This window comes from Micropterus dolomieu, linkage group LG04 (genome assembly GCF_021292245.1).
Source record: "Micropterus dolomieu isolate WLL.071019.BEF.003 ecotype Adirondacks linkage group LG04, ASM2129224v1, whole genome shotgun sequence".
NCBI classification, from domain to species: Eukaryota; Metazoa; Chordata; class Actinopteri; order Centrarchiformes; family Centrarchidae; genus Micropterus; species Micropterus dolomieu.
Window position 1 is genome coordinate 9,091,919 of NC_060153.1, and position 14,829 is coordinate 9,106,747.

Below are 14,829 nucleotides of genomic sequence, written 5' to 3' on the forward strand. Positions count from 1 at the left end.
GGAAAAGACGGTGAAAAAGAAAATCTATATGCTCAGTGAATATGTACACCAGTGTAGTATCCTGTTGAACAAATGAATCCTCCTTACAGGCCTTCTAACCAGGAGGATGGACTTCTCTGCAGTGGTCTCTCATCATGCAGCAGAGGGCATTAAATAATGAATCTCTCACTCACCCATGACTTCCCTTTGCAAGACCAGAATATGAAATTTGTAGTAAACCTTGGTAAAAATGCCCATGCAGGAAACACAATTAAACTGATACCCAGAGTGTCTTTTTTCTTGTTCCTTTAGAGGCTAATATGCATCCTACAAAACTGCCTTATGTAACATTTGCAAATCAAAAAATTTGCATTGTTTTATTTTACTTTTTTAAGTCTCAGATGTTTGTACCATCAATATTGTCATTCAACTGAATTTGATCATTTTTGGGATTTCGGGATAACTTAACTGCTTCTTAAAAAAATGTGCTGTCTGTTTTTATGATTCAATTTTCCAGCTTTTATTAATTTCTAATATTTCTTTTGTCTACGTGTTTATTACCTGTGTTTTGTTGACACTGGCTTTATGTTTTTCATTGTTTGCTGGGGTCCCACTGCTATATGTGTAAAATTAATAATAATAACTGAAAGATCAACCTATTTTTTTCCTTATTCAGAATTGAACTAGAAAAATGTTGAAGTGGTCATCCTTCCATTTACCACAAACTGTGCAGAATGGACAGAAATGACCGTAAAGCATCATTATTACACTAATATGTTGTATATGGGCTATGCATTAAGACATATATATTTAGGCCTAAATATATATGTCTTAATATAATAGGTACTGTCATCACCAATTATACATATGAACATCCATTGTATTTAAACATGTCCCCCCATAAAAGTATTGTGACATTTTCTCAATCAGTTCAAAATCATGTTTATAATCAATTTTCATAAAATGTGTGTAAAATGTTTAAGTGGGTCTGGGGCTTGAAGGACCCCAAACTGAACATTAGAATTAAGGTTGGTATCCCTAACAAAGTCGTAGGTTGTAATTTTTTTTATATATATTTTACCATGCCAGTGAGCCAAAACCAAAGCCAAAAACCAAGCATCTTTTAGTCCTGTGATTTATTTAATCTGTTTCATTTTTCACAGTTTGGATCCCTTCACCTGCAGGCCTGCACTGTCTCTTTTTAAATTTCTTAATAGGCCTACCAAAGATCATCTTTCCCCCCTCTGATTTCCCCCTTACTCCTAATTTTATGATTAAAACCATATCCAAGGTGAATGCTTTAAAAGACATGGAAGAAAAAATATATTTCAAGGCAATGAGTTTGTTCCTAGCGTGGGCTTAGGGTGGTAGTGGAAGAAGAATTTTAGATTGTGCCAGAAAAAAAATGGCGAATAATTAAATTAAAGAAGTACTGTAATTAAGCAGAGCTGATACTTTCTACAGAGCAGGAAAACAGCCAGAGTTCATACCTTGTATCACATTTTTCTCCGCTAATTTTTTGGCTGATAACAAGAAATATAATGTTAAAGGTTTTTTTAATGAAAGGTTTGGTTGTTCAGGACTGCCTGTGTGAAATCTGTCTAATTAACTCTCTCTCTCTTTCAGTGGTGTATTGACGCGCGTGTGTTAGTGCCTGTATCGCACGCGGGCGCGTGTGTGAGCGCGCGTTTTCCGCTATACTCTGGAATGCAGCCAGTCTCGGCTCTTTTGAATCCACACTCCGCTTCCAAAACCGAAAAGCCTTTGATCTTTTTTTCTTTTTTCCTGCTGTCTCCTTACCCGGAAGAGAACCCCTTCTCTCTCTCTCTCTCTCTCTCTCTCTCTCTCTCAGCTGGGATGAATGCACACGTGGAAATGTTGGCCCGGCTCCACACTCGGACCAAATTTAGTCATACAAAGGCGAGGGAGAGCGAGGGGGAGGAGGGTGGAAGAGGGAGGTGGTGGTGGTGGTGGGGGAAACCGGGCGGGGGGAGTCGGGGATGAAAGAGCCAGCCGCCGCAAGATCAAAGGCAGCCGCGGCTCCGCCCCGCTAACCCCACCTCCGCGCTTTATAAAGATCTGCCTCCCCATCCCAACTTTGATTCTCACGCAATCTCTCAGTACTCAGACAGACACAGAAAACACTTCCACTGCTTTTTTTGGGGGGGTTATTTTCTTTTTCTTGTCAGTGTATTTTCTCATAAAATATTCCAGCGTCAAAACACTCAACTTCTTCTTTCCTATTAACCATTTTCTCCATATGTTCGTGGCCTGCTTTCTGTGCGTTTTGCATTTTAAATTAATTATCTTATTTATTTATTTTGTAAATCTGTGTGTGTGCATTTTCCCCCAAATAATAACTGTGGAAAACAGTTGAGTTTTGGTGTGCCAATCATTGATGCCCAAACTGGGTTCTGGGCCCTTTATAGTATTTTTGTAGGGCCCATTTAGGGGTCGCTAACATGCAAAGGTACAGGGACGTGGGGACAGTCACGTTTTGTAGGATCGCCATTCATCCATTGTAAAAGACAACATTATTTTGTTAAATAGCATAAATGTAGGTAATATTTGCATATAGGCCTATAGAAAACACGGAAAGCACTGGAAACCTGCAAGAACACTCTTGATATTGCCAGTACAAAGCAATTTAAAGGTAAAAAGAAAACAGATGCACCCCCCTCTTTACCCAAATGTTGCTGAATAAATATGGCTACAGTTAAAAATAATAGGCTAACAGGGCTACATCAATATGGCCCTTGTATAGGATGGTGAAAATCCTATAGCCAGATTATGATGATTAGGCCTATACATGATACATGATTTTTACACGTGGAAAAAGCGAAACATATTAGTTTTCTTCTAATGTGGCTTAGAGTTATGAAATAACGGTAGGCTATTGCTAATTCTTGCGTTTACATTGAATTCCACTTCTTCTCCCTCCACCAAACAAGCTGAAGCTCGTCTTGTTTTTTTCTCTATAGGCCTATAGGCCTATAGCCTATCTATTATTATTTTTATTTATCATGATTGTTTGAACCACATCATACACAGTGCGTGTGTCAGCCTCACCGGGTCTTTTCCCTTTTCTTCTCCTTCTTCCCCTCCTGTCTGCCCATTTGTTGTGAGCCGCGTATAAATCTCTCTCTCAGGAGGAGTGTCAATCGGTGCGGTGTCAATCAGAGCCTCGGCTTCCCTTTCATCTCTCCTGCCTCCCAATGACTGAAGAGAGAGGGAAAGAGGAGGAGGAGGAGGGAGCCCAGCTACATTACCAACACACACATACATTCACTGGTTACATTACACTGTGGAAGCAGTGGGAAGTCGGTCCACGGCGTTATTCCTCTCTATCTTCTGATTGTTTTATGACTTCTGCTTTTATCCCTCCTCATCCGAGCAGCTTTGGGGATGTATCTTGAAGCATGAAGGCGGCTCACTACGTTGCTCGTTGTCCTGTTTAAGTGTAAAAACTGTGTTTTCCTCCAGATGCCCATCCATCAGTTACCTTTTCAACTCCAGACAGTGTTTTGGTTTTGTTAGCCTACTTTTGTTTTGCCACTTTCAAGGACGCCGCAGCTTCTTCACTGGACCACCGGGGACATATTTTTTCTCAATTTCATAAATGCACTTTTTTAACGTTAGTTATTTTTTGCTGGACCGTACCCGTCGTCGGTTGTGTGAATAACTACTGATGAGATTTTAAGTCGTGGTTTTGTCGCACCTTTTTATTTTTCCCCCCCTCATGACATTGAGGCGTGCACCGGACTGCCCTTCTGAGTCTTTACATCTCAAGTTTTTCGGGTGTGAGTTTCAGTCCTTTTTAGTTGAACACTAGTGGCGAAAAGGACGCCGACCCCAGCCACACTCCTCCTGTTGCTTCAGTAAAAACACACCGGCAGCGTGTTTGCACGCCGCTTCCTCCAAGGGAAGCTCCGGTTATTTGAGAGGGGCACGTTTTCCCACTCGGTTTCGGGGGAATTTTAGTGGGAGTTTTCCCCTCTATAGTTTCGGACAGTGCTGGCGTGTGTGTGTGTGTGTGTTGTCTTCAGTTTTCTTGGCGAAACAAACAGAGTTTTTTAAAAGAGAAAAATGCCACAGTTATCAGGCGGCGGCGGAGATCCGGAGCTGTGCGCTACAGACGAAATGATCCCGTTTAAAGACGAAGGAGACCCGCACAAGGAGCAGATCTTCGCCGAGCTCAGCCACTCGGAGGAAGAAGGAGACCTGGCAGACATCAAGTCATCTCTGGTCAACGAGTCAGAGAGCAGCCCCAACAGCAACAGCCACGATGTAAGTATTGTGGTGTGTGTGTGTGTGTGTGTGATTTACGGATGTGGTGAATGATGGGGAAAAGAGGAAGGAAGGTGGGTATCAACTCGGAACTCATCAGAGAAGGGAGACCGCATGCATCATCCTGTAAACAAAGTTATTTTAAAAAATCCCTTTAATAATTAAAATACCTGGTTTTAATTTAGCTTCTTGCACTTTGATATTAATTACTCTGAGTTTGTCTGAATGGTTTGTCAGTGTAAAAAGATGGGCGATGCAAACTGACAATGTAAGCCTAAAATTATGTTCCTCCTGTGGGGACCCTGCTCAGTTTTATAGCGTATGTTAAGCCCTTTTATCATAAAGATTTATCTTAGGCTAAAATAAAAATGTACAAGGTGAGTTCAGGTGCGTTAATAGCTTCCACTGTCTGACTGTACTTTAAATTTTTTTTGCATTTTGAAAATTGAGTGATACCACTCAGTGTGTGCAGACCCAGGTGTATCAGCTTTTGATCCTCCACAGGTTACATCTTAAGTACCCAATCATCTTCTTTTAGGAAACATTAAAGGCCAAATGCACACTTGACCTTCTGTGGCAGTTATTGTTCATTGATTCCAGTGAAATTGGGAAAACAAAATAGAAAATATATTTTTAGATGGAAGAATTGGGGCCCTGTGTGCTGCATGTGACAAGTAAGCTAAATAGCTGTGTTTGCATGGGGTACACAATAACCCTCAGCAGCTGTAAACACCAGCACAGGAATCTGTTTAGCACACATGGCTTAAAAACTATTGACAAACAGGATGAGTAATTTATATCAAAGGTCACAGCCTATAAAATACAACCTTAAAGAATAGGACAATGTCCAATTATTTTGTTTACCAGAATGTTCATCCCTTGTTTATCTATTTCTAATACCATTCTGTCTTTTATTTCACTATTGTTATGTCCGTTTAATCGTGCCCAAAAATAAATGGTGCATGTTTTGGGATTGATAAGTATATTAAAACACATTTACAGCTATGTTTTGTTTTTCCCCCGTCTTTACTCATCAGATTAAAAGGAGCTAAAATGGGTCTAGCAGAAGAAATTCTTAAATGTAAAAATGTGTTGAATTCATCGTCTATGTAAATGCATATAAAATCTCAATGGAAGAATTATGAGTGATGAATTTTTAATGTTTGTAAAATTATTACTCTCATGCTTTTTATATGTCGTGCCTGCAAGATGGCATTTCATTAGCACACGTAAAGATACAGAGTAGGCATGAAACATTGCAGTTAAAATCTGCTTTTAATTCCCCCCCCCCATCCCTCTACCCCATGCACTGACCTCCAGGATGCAGGCTGCAGCTTCCCCATCACAAAGTTAGTCGGCTGTTTTGTCATTAACCGCAGTGTTAATGAAATTTTTTTGGGCACATCCTGAACGAGCCGGTACACACTCACCACCAAATGTCCTGGAGACGCAGGAGACAGAGACTGAATGTTAATTAGGAATTCAGTGAAGTTCCCTCGCTCAGCTTGAAGCCATCCGGAGGGGTCTGAACTCCAAAAAGAGGTCCCCTTCCCAATTCTGATTTGAAAAGAGGAAATGGATGCTCGGAAAGCAGGGGATTTTTTTTTTAAAGCAAAAACTGTTTCCATTATATTGTTTTTTATTTGTTTTTTTTTTATGGGATGATTTTATTTCACATTGCACGGAGGCTTTTAATTTACAACACAAATACACTCTTATTTATTTGAATTTAGAGGAAGGCTTAATGGGAGAGATGAAAATGAGAGTGGACCTATGGTATTGAAAACAAGTTAATTTGTAAGCTCCTTAAGGACATGAAGCTTAATTAAGTGGTTCTTTTGAAGCTTTGATGCAGGCTGCTCCATCACCCTTCCATAGATATTAGGGTGTGTGTGTGTGTGCAATCTTGTTCTGCTTTGGTGACAAGCAGAAAGGGACGCCATTTGTCCCAGTTGTGTGTGTGTGTGTGTGTGTGTGTGTGTGTGTGTGTGTGTGTGTGCAACTACATTTGAAGGCCTTCCTAATTGATTCACCATCATTGAAATTATTATTATTTTTTTTTTTACAGGCAGCTAGACAGTCCCAAATACAGCAAGATTCATATCATGAAAAACACAGAGACCATCCGGAAGATGGTAAGTGACACAGCCTTAAGCAAGAGCTCGTTAAATCAGCGTGTATTTATAGGACAGCCAGAATGCCATTTAGCTGCAACAAAGCCCCAGATTTTCAGGATAAATCGCTGGAGCTTGAGAAGTTGATGTGAAGGGGATGGTGTGAAAAAGTGCCCCCCCCCCCCCATCCACCCCCACCCACCCCTCACCATACAGAAGTGATCAGTCACACTTGTGCACTGTTGGCCCTTTTTCTTATCAAAGCCCCTGTTTCTGCTGCTCTCAGACTGATAATCTCGGATCCAAGTCTAGTCAGGACATGCTCGACCTTCATGGACACAGCTACCTGTTACCTACCTCGTAGATGAGGGTGCCTGCAGAAACTGAAAACAAAGAAGACTTGAATTTGAAAAGGGGATGAACATGCACTTTTCTCACGTTTCATTTTGAGAAGGATCATTATGGCACATATGGCACGAGCCTAAAATTGCATTTCTATCTTGCTCTTGTGTTTGTTGTTATGCAATTACCCCAATAAACTATTTCCCCACATCCACATCAGATCTCCGGCCGCACTGTCACATGCAACATGTTGCTGCCGCTCGGGGCTCATTGCTCTCTGGCTATTGTGGTCTGACGCCGCATGCTGCAGGTCATCGTTAGGGCTATGAGGAGGAGTGTGTCTCCTCTTTGTTCCCCTTTCACTTCTGAATAAGATCCCCCCTCAAACCAAACACTGGCTTTCTTCACAACAAGAACCATGTTGTCATCAGTCTATATACTCCCCACTCCCCTCCCCCGGCCTTATTACACAGCACGCAGTTGAGTGACGCTGTATTGAGGCCTCTTGTATAAAGCTCCCCCACTCAGGTCAAAGGCATAGAGGAACAGTTGGGGCGTCTCCTGTTTTGACACAGTCTGTATGTTCTTCTAATTGGTGCTAATTGGCACAGAGGGGATCCATTGTTCTTCTGTATAATACAACCCTCCTCTCCAAGACAGGAAGAAAGGGCACAAACAAAAGGCTGAGGCAAAATAGGGCACGGGTTAAAGCGATTTGACAGTGATATCATTACAGTATCAACACAGGCAGGCGGACTTAGCTTTGACATTATTTCTTGCCTGATTTATTATTGACTGAAGCACATTTAGAATGTGTCATTTGTTAGATTTGTTTGTGTGTTTTTTAAAGCTCCAGTGTAGTAGGAAATCTAAAGTTTTGATTGTGATGATAAATAAAAATGTCTCATGTGTGCTTTTTTTTCAAACCCAAATAAATTGCCACTCTTTAACCTTTTTTTCTTTTTTTTTTTTAAATCAGGAAAACTCCAGGACATGTACAGTAAAGGCCATCCGTACCCGGGCTACCCAGGCTACATCATGATGAGCAACATGAACGACTCCTACATGAACAATGGCTCCCTCTCGCCGCCCATGCCCAGATCGGTCAGTACCAACTCTTTTTGTTTGTTTTACAAGTCAGTTTATCATTGTTACCTGTTGCTTTACCTGCCCACAGACTCTACTAATCTCTCTATTTTAAAACATTTTACTTATGATTTTATGCATCACTGATGGTATCCGTTGTTTTGAAGGTTCATACGTATAAAGAAACTAGAAATCACAAAAAGAAAGTTGAATTTCTTTAAAGAATCACAGGACATTAAAAGGACTGTAATACTTAATCAAATCAGCGCAAAATGATAAAGTATTTAAAGTATGTAAATGTAATTGATTTAAAATTTAAAAAATCAGATTAGACTGTTAAGATCATCCTTAATTATAGCCCTATATGAGGTAAAATAAAAAGATCTCCAGCCAAAAGCGTACTGTTTTTAGATAAAAATTGCGTGTTTATAGCTTAAGATATTTTGTCAAAAGTTATTGAACAACAATTTAGAATTGTGGGTTAAAATTAATGAAATAATTGTTTAATAAAAGACAGCATTTCAGCCAAGATCACATTTCTGGACTTACGCACTTCAAACCTCATATTAAACAAATCCAACCAACAAAAAGTCTTATAATGTTTGTGGTGTTGTGTAGCGTCTTTGAGCAAAATTTACCCACACCTACCGGCATTGTTGACTCCTGTCTCCTTGACAGACCCTGGAAGCCAAATGCCTGCCATATTTTCCAGAAGATTAACATGAGATGTACAGTATTCCTCATCTGGTTAAAATCTTACGTGATGCATGTCTACATGACCCAAGTAAGCCCTCTAATTAGCCTAACATGACTAAGGAGGCCTAAAGGCAACATCACGTCTCTGAGGCTGTCCTGCAGAGGAGTTTATAGTACCAGGGGTGGCATGTGTTGTTGCAGAAATCGTCCCGGTTAACTGTATTAATTTCAGGCCAGCTGCAGGTCTCTTGCTGGCGGCTTCCTATGTCTGTCCCATTTGCAAATTTCTCCTCTCAAGACAGACATAAAACGCAGGGCACACCAGCAGCTGTCCACTCTAATCCTGTTTTGTCCATGTCTCTGGATCACACTTGGGAAGAGGACCAGCCTCAATCTGGTTTGGTGCCTCCCATACAGGAAACACTCGCACATCGTGCAGAGAAACCAAAAAGCCCTGGGTTGTTTGCGCTGCTACAGTGCATGTGAGTGAGTTTCATCAGGGTAAAGTTGTGAAATGTGAGTTCTGTGTTATTGTAAGAATCTGCTTTCGGAGGCAGATGTGATTGTCGGGGGCAGATGCCACACGCTGCGTGTAAAGGAACTTCATTCACACGCAACTCTATCGCGGAATGATGTTAAAATTACATTGCTTCCCCTCTGCCAAAGTTGCAGAGGGTGAAAGTATGTGACATTGTGGAAAAATGTTATCCCCACTACCTCATGATTTGCCCTCTTGAGTTTACAAATAGAATAGTTTCTGAAACGGGGGTTATGATGCTTGCCAAATTCTCTTTTCATGGATTTTTTTACCGGTTCATTTTATCAATTATTCCATCGTACACACTGAAAAACTCAGAGGTCTGTATGGAGACCAGCTGACTGGATGAGAGGAAATTACCCCTCACTGCAGATGAATTAGGCCAGGCAGTTAGGCAGCGTACTTGCTGCCAAAACTTTTAAAGCACCGCTTTCATTTCATTTACCATGGCTGCTTTTTGTTGTTTTTTTTCCCCCCTCACCCTGTCTTCAATAAAACGGTAGTCATTTTATATACGTTTCTCTCACTTATCCAATAAAAAGAGCCAAGGCTTGGTGGAAGGATCACGGAACATGAGTCCTCTGGCTTTCTCACTGATGTCAGCTTGCCGCCTCTGCTGCTGGCCACCGCAGCCACAGTATCTGCAGGCCTGGGATCGGTTTTCACTGAGATCAAAGGCACATTCTCTCTTTCATTCTCTTCCATCCCCAGCACCACCGCCGCCCCCAATCCCAGTAGTTTAGATTGATTTCCATTGACCATGACATTCCTGCACATGCCGTCCAGTCATGATGGAGCTGTTGGGCGTAGCTGATTGTCAGCAGATTTTAGGGTTTCTAGCTTGATAAGTCGCCTCTGCTGCAAGAGCTGAGATTTTGGTGTTGAGACGCCTAATTGTGTTGAGTTGCATATACATGTGGATTTAAAACAATGCACGGCCACTTCAAAGTGTCACTGCTGTGTTATGAATGCCCTGATGTTTACGTAAACCTATAGCTGTTTTAGGAGGTGGTGTCTACAGGGGGATCCTGAGCAAAAAGAGTTTGGTAGTTCATCACCACGTGGTGTGGATCCTTCTCTTGAAGGAGTAAAAAGGAGCATTGTGTTTATTGTACACGATGCTGGGAACTGGTGGCTAAGTAAGTAATTTCATTTAAAGTGATCATCACGGTCGCACATTTTGAGCTGATATTACACATTGTCTTGTCTACATTTAATTTGCACACACACACACACACACACACACACACACACACACACACACACACACACACACACACACACACACACACACACAAGAAATAAATTAATTGTAGGACACTTTTGAGAACTTATCTTTTCGGTCATCCCACCTTACTGACACAAATGCAGTGTTATCCGGACCCGGGTCTCTGATATGTGAACATTTTAAAAGTCAATTAAGCACATATCCTAAGGGAATCTGATTTCTCCTAAAGAATGATAACTATTTTGTCCTTATTAAAGAAGCATGTTTTCTTATTTAACAGTGGTATAGTTACTGCAAAAAAGCTGACAATTACCTGGATAATTAAGTAGACAGAGCTAAACTCATTGTCTTTTCTGTTGTCTCAATCAGGGTTAGTGTTTCTTTCTTTCTTCCTGTGCATTTTCAGATGCATCAGATAATGTTAAGAGACTTGTCTGTATGTAATGATAAACTTTGCCCTTTGCTGTATAAAACTAGGACAGATGATAATGACGATAGTGGTAGGATTATGTTCTCTCTGGCTTCTGTGCCTTTTTGTGATTTGTTTGTATTGACAAGTGAAACTGATGCTTTTATGATTTTGCTCCAAATGGTCACTATTCCCCAAAGTGGCAGCCATGATATCAGTTGCGAACTGTGATCTTCAAAGAATTTAGTATGTCATCACTCCAGGTTTGATGTGTGGAAGAAGAGAAACTCACTGCTTTGAGGGGTTTTGTCTGATCCTGATCCTCCAAACCCCTTTACTCAAGTGAGGATTTGAAAATGACAGCTTCTAAATAAAGATCAATATGCGTGTGACGGACAGCTCATATTTTTAAATGGCCTCAAATATATTATTAGCTCATGTTGCCGTTGTCTCATTAACATTCCCCTTTTGTTAAAATCACAAAAACACGTGTTTTACATGCTCTCCTATAGGTTTAAAGTCTTGTGGCCTCTGAGCTTGTGACATGTTACCGAAGCCCTTTTTAATCAACTCATAAATGCATCATTAACAAGATAAAGACACCACTGCGTGTTCTCAGTTCAGAAATGTTGATGGTGCACAGATACAGCACAATGTCTCTCACCTGACTGATGATGTGTTGGTGATCACCAGCTGTGTTAGAACAGTCTCATGGTCTGTGCAACAGCTTGAGGAAAGGATAGAATCGCTGAATTTTATTTTAAAGCAGAGTTTTGCTGCTGCTGCGGTGGTGGGGGGAATTAAGAGAGCTCCCTCTCCTTTGCCGAGCACTTTTTTTTTTTTTTTTTCCCTTTGGACCCTCAATTGCAGATCCTCTTGGCGAGAAAGGGGGGGTGTGTGGAGGGAGTGCAGCGCTGTACTTTCCTTTGATGTAGTGGGAACGTGACGGATCTGCTAGCCAGTGTCTCGCAGCGTGGAATCACTAACCCAGGCTTACCTAACGGGATTTGGTAGGACCGGTCTGGTGTCCCTCAGTGCCATGTGTGTCCTGAGCTCATGCCCCCAGCACTACCGTGGAAGATCCCTGTTAAAGAGAACACTACATTTACCAGCAGCCTTCCCTGTCCACACATAATGTTCTAGATGGCAGCTTATGGCACCTTGTGTAGTTTCTTCACACTATAGGGTGGACATGTTGTTGTGAAGTTTACTACAGCTGAATGTAGCATTTTGCCTTTAAGTTGCTGGACTCCATATGATCATCCCACTGGCAGTTCATTTCAATTTCAAAGTAGTCTTCAGAATAGTACTGTCTATATGGATATTGTATTCTTAAAATAAAAAAATATGGTAACTGTCAACGAGACAGAAGTATAATTGCCTCATTTTATGCTGTATATACCAAAACAGTCATTTTCTTCAGACACAATCAAAGAGTCACGCTGACATTGATGTCATCTGCTGTGCAGCGCTATCAAACGGTGATATATGTGTGTACACATGAAGGGCAGCACCAGGGACCTCACACAGGAGAAACGCTTGGCGTCTTAGACTCTTTGTAGTGCCGCTGGGTCGTGGTGTTTTTATAAACGGCGCCATTAACGCCAAAGTTCCTTCTCGTCCTCTACTGTATGGTGATGCTGGTTGACACATTTGCTCCATATGCGCGTCGCTAATGACGCCATGTGGTTGCAATCACCTTATCGGTGTGTTTCATCCAGTTAAATGGAGCTCAGCAAGAGTGGTAGTCTACCAGGACCAAGAGAGATGCGTTCTGTAAGATGAGAACCAAAAAACAAGATGATGAAGATTTAAGTTTCTGGTTGATTTTATTTTATTTAGTGTGAAGGCATGCTGATTGTGTAGTGTAAAAAGATAGTTGTATTTCTATGTTAAAATTGTTAATCAGATGATAACTTTTTTTTGTGGTTTATGTTCTGGTGTCACTACTTTTTATTTAACATTCACAAGTATTTTATGTTATTTTAACACAATTAAACCAATTTTAAGGAAGTTTAATTACATGCAAATAAAGAAACAGAAAGAAGTCAGAGCTTTCTGATTATATCCTCTGCTTGCTCTGTTTTTTTTAACCATTGAAAGGAGTGATGAAGATGAAAGACAGCCATAGAAGAAGTTAAAATCATTAAGTGTTCAATGTGCTGAAAATGTGTGTTTTTATATGCGCCTGAGAAAAGCAGTCGGGAGTGTCATGGGCGTAAGCATGACATACAGGCGCACACTTAACCCCAGCTGTTTATTTTGGGCATGTGTTACTGCTCAAAGCAAAGCACTCTGAGATGATGACACTTTCTTTGCTCCCCATCCTCCCATTGAATTGGATGAAGCTTAACCAATCAAGCTGCGCTGCCTGGAGCCAGCCAGTCAGGCTGCCGTGGACAGGCCGCTGCTCAAGCCCACAACACCTGCTCAGAGGACTTCACTCTTCACCAGCAGCCTGCCGCTGATCTCCAGGGGTCAGTGTAGGGGCCTCGCCAAGGTTGTCCCTTATGCCCAATTCTGTGTGAATGGCCTGGGTGTGGACTTCCTGTAAGGCTGGATCAGAAATGGAGACCAGAGGGTGGTGTGTATGTGTGGAGTGGCCTTGTTAATTTACAGGGCGACTGTTGTAACTGTTGGTGATGTTATGACTGTGCACGGTTCACTGGGCTTGCGGGTGAAATGGTTGACTCTTGGCAGAGATGTTTTTGTTGGAGATCAGGTCGGCGCAGTATATAATAATTAAATACATTTCAGAATCAAGCTTCAAAAATATGCCCCTGCAGCAAAAGTTTGACTTAATTGACCCGGTTATGTCTTTGAGCCATGATTGCAGCTTGACAGTAGTCCCTCAAAGCTGATCACAGTTCCTCACTGTTCCCCGATACAGTCATAAACGAGTAAAAACATGAATAGCTTTATTGACTTCATCCTGACAGCTTGAAGGTCTATATAGAGGCGAGCAGTGTTCCAGCTAGTAAACTGCAGCAAGGGGAACAATAGGACCACAGGAGTGAAACATGGGTGCAAATCCTGCCGGCTGTGTCCAGACTTCAGAGGAGCTCAAACAGCCCTCACTTTGTCCAGCTAAGAAATAGAGCTATGATCAATAGCTGCTCTGTTGTATGAAGTTGGTCAGTCTCTGGCGCTCTCTCGCCCTCCCTCCTTCTCTTTGCTGTTTTATATTTTTCAGAAGCTCATTATTTCTTTCTGCTGTGGGTGTGAGTGCTAAAGAGGCTCACATGCAATGTGTATCTGACAGCGCTGAAATATTAATGGTCCCCAGTGTAGTAGGTTGGTATAGGGCCTGCATAGTTACAGTACAAAGGGTGCCTTCTCGCCACCAGGCTTTTTTAGTCAAGCTGTTAAATGAATAGATGGATATAGCTTGCGCTCTTTCTTCATGCCTCCTTTTGTGTTTTTGCGCTAACATCAAACCGCTTTCTCTTCGTGTAACAATTTCCAACGCTTACGCTAAATGGGTATTAGATGGAGACGCACACGCATGCGTGTGCACACAAACATGGATGTAGGAGCTCCACTATGCTGTGGAGCTTTCTGTGGGAGGACAAAGAGGAGGGCTTTGCTATCAGTTCATTTTGTGTGGTCTTGGCCATAAAAAACACCCTGTTCTTTGACTGTGAAAAAAGCCTGTCTTTAATTTTTGGGATACCCATAAAAGTCTGTCGCTGCTTTCATATCTGCTGCCGAATTGAAAACAAATGCTACATTCTCCCCTCCTCTCCTTTTGAACTGGCCAATTATGGAGCTCTCTCTCTCTCTCTCTCTCTCTCTCTCTCTCTCTCTCTCTCTCTCTCTCTCTCTGTGTCACACACACTCAGTCAGTCACTTTCTTTTTTTTCTCCTCCCCCTTGTTTTTGAAGAAACCGAGGGGGATCACTGATGTCAAAGTCAAAACCAAGAGCATTAAGAAAACTGGCGAAATGCAATACAGCTGCAATCCGACATGACGCTAGAAAATAGGGCTGAGGAGCAGAAAGCCTCTCTCCCGTATTCCCAGGGCGCGCAACTGCTCCCGGCCTTGGCTTTGATCTCTTCAAAGCCTCCTGCCTCCTACTAGATGGAGAGTCTTGGCTGCTGCTCGTGAGCGCTGGAGAGAGGCAGGGAGGGAGGTGGGGGTGTTTTTTTT

General features: G+C 41.8%; 1 protein-coding gene across 7 annotated transcripts in view; it reads left to right on the plus strand.

Moving 5' to 3' along the window:
- Positions 1-3,159: 3,159 nt before the first annotated feature.
- Positions 3,160-14,829, plus strand: part of lef1 (lymphoid enhancer-binding factor 1) — a 44,423-nt gene continuing 32,753 nt past the window's right edge. For 2 of the 7 annotated variants that reach the window (XM_046048445.1, XM_046048449.1), the window contains exons 1-3: positions 3,169-4,266; positions 6,335-6,401; positions 7,702-7,826. In XM_046048445.1, the coding sequence (XP_045904401.1) occupies positions 4,066-4,266; positions 6,335-6,401; positions 7,702-7,826 (393 nt within the window). In that variant the 5' untranslated portion in view covers positions 3,169-4,065. Of the gene's footprint in view, positions 4,267-6,334; positions 6,402-7,701; positions 7,827-14,829 lie in introns of all 7 variants that reach the window. The other 5 variants (XM_046048447.1, XM_046048444.1, XM_046048443.1 and 2 more) reach the window with 5 other exon arrangements.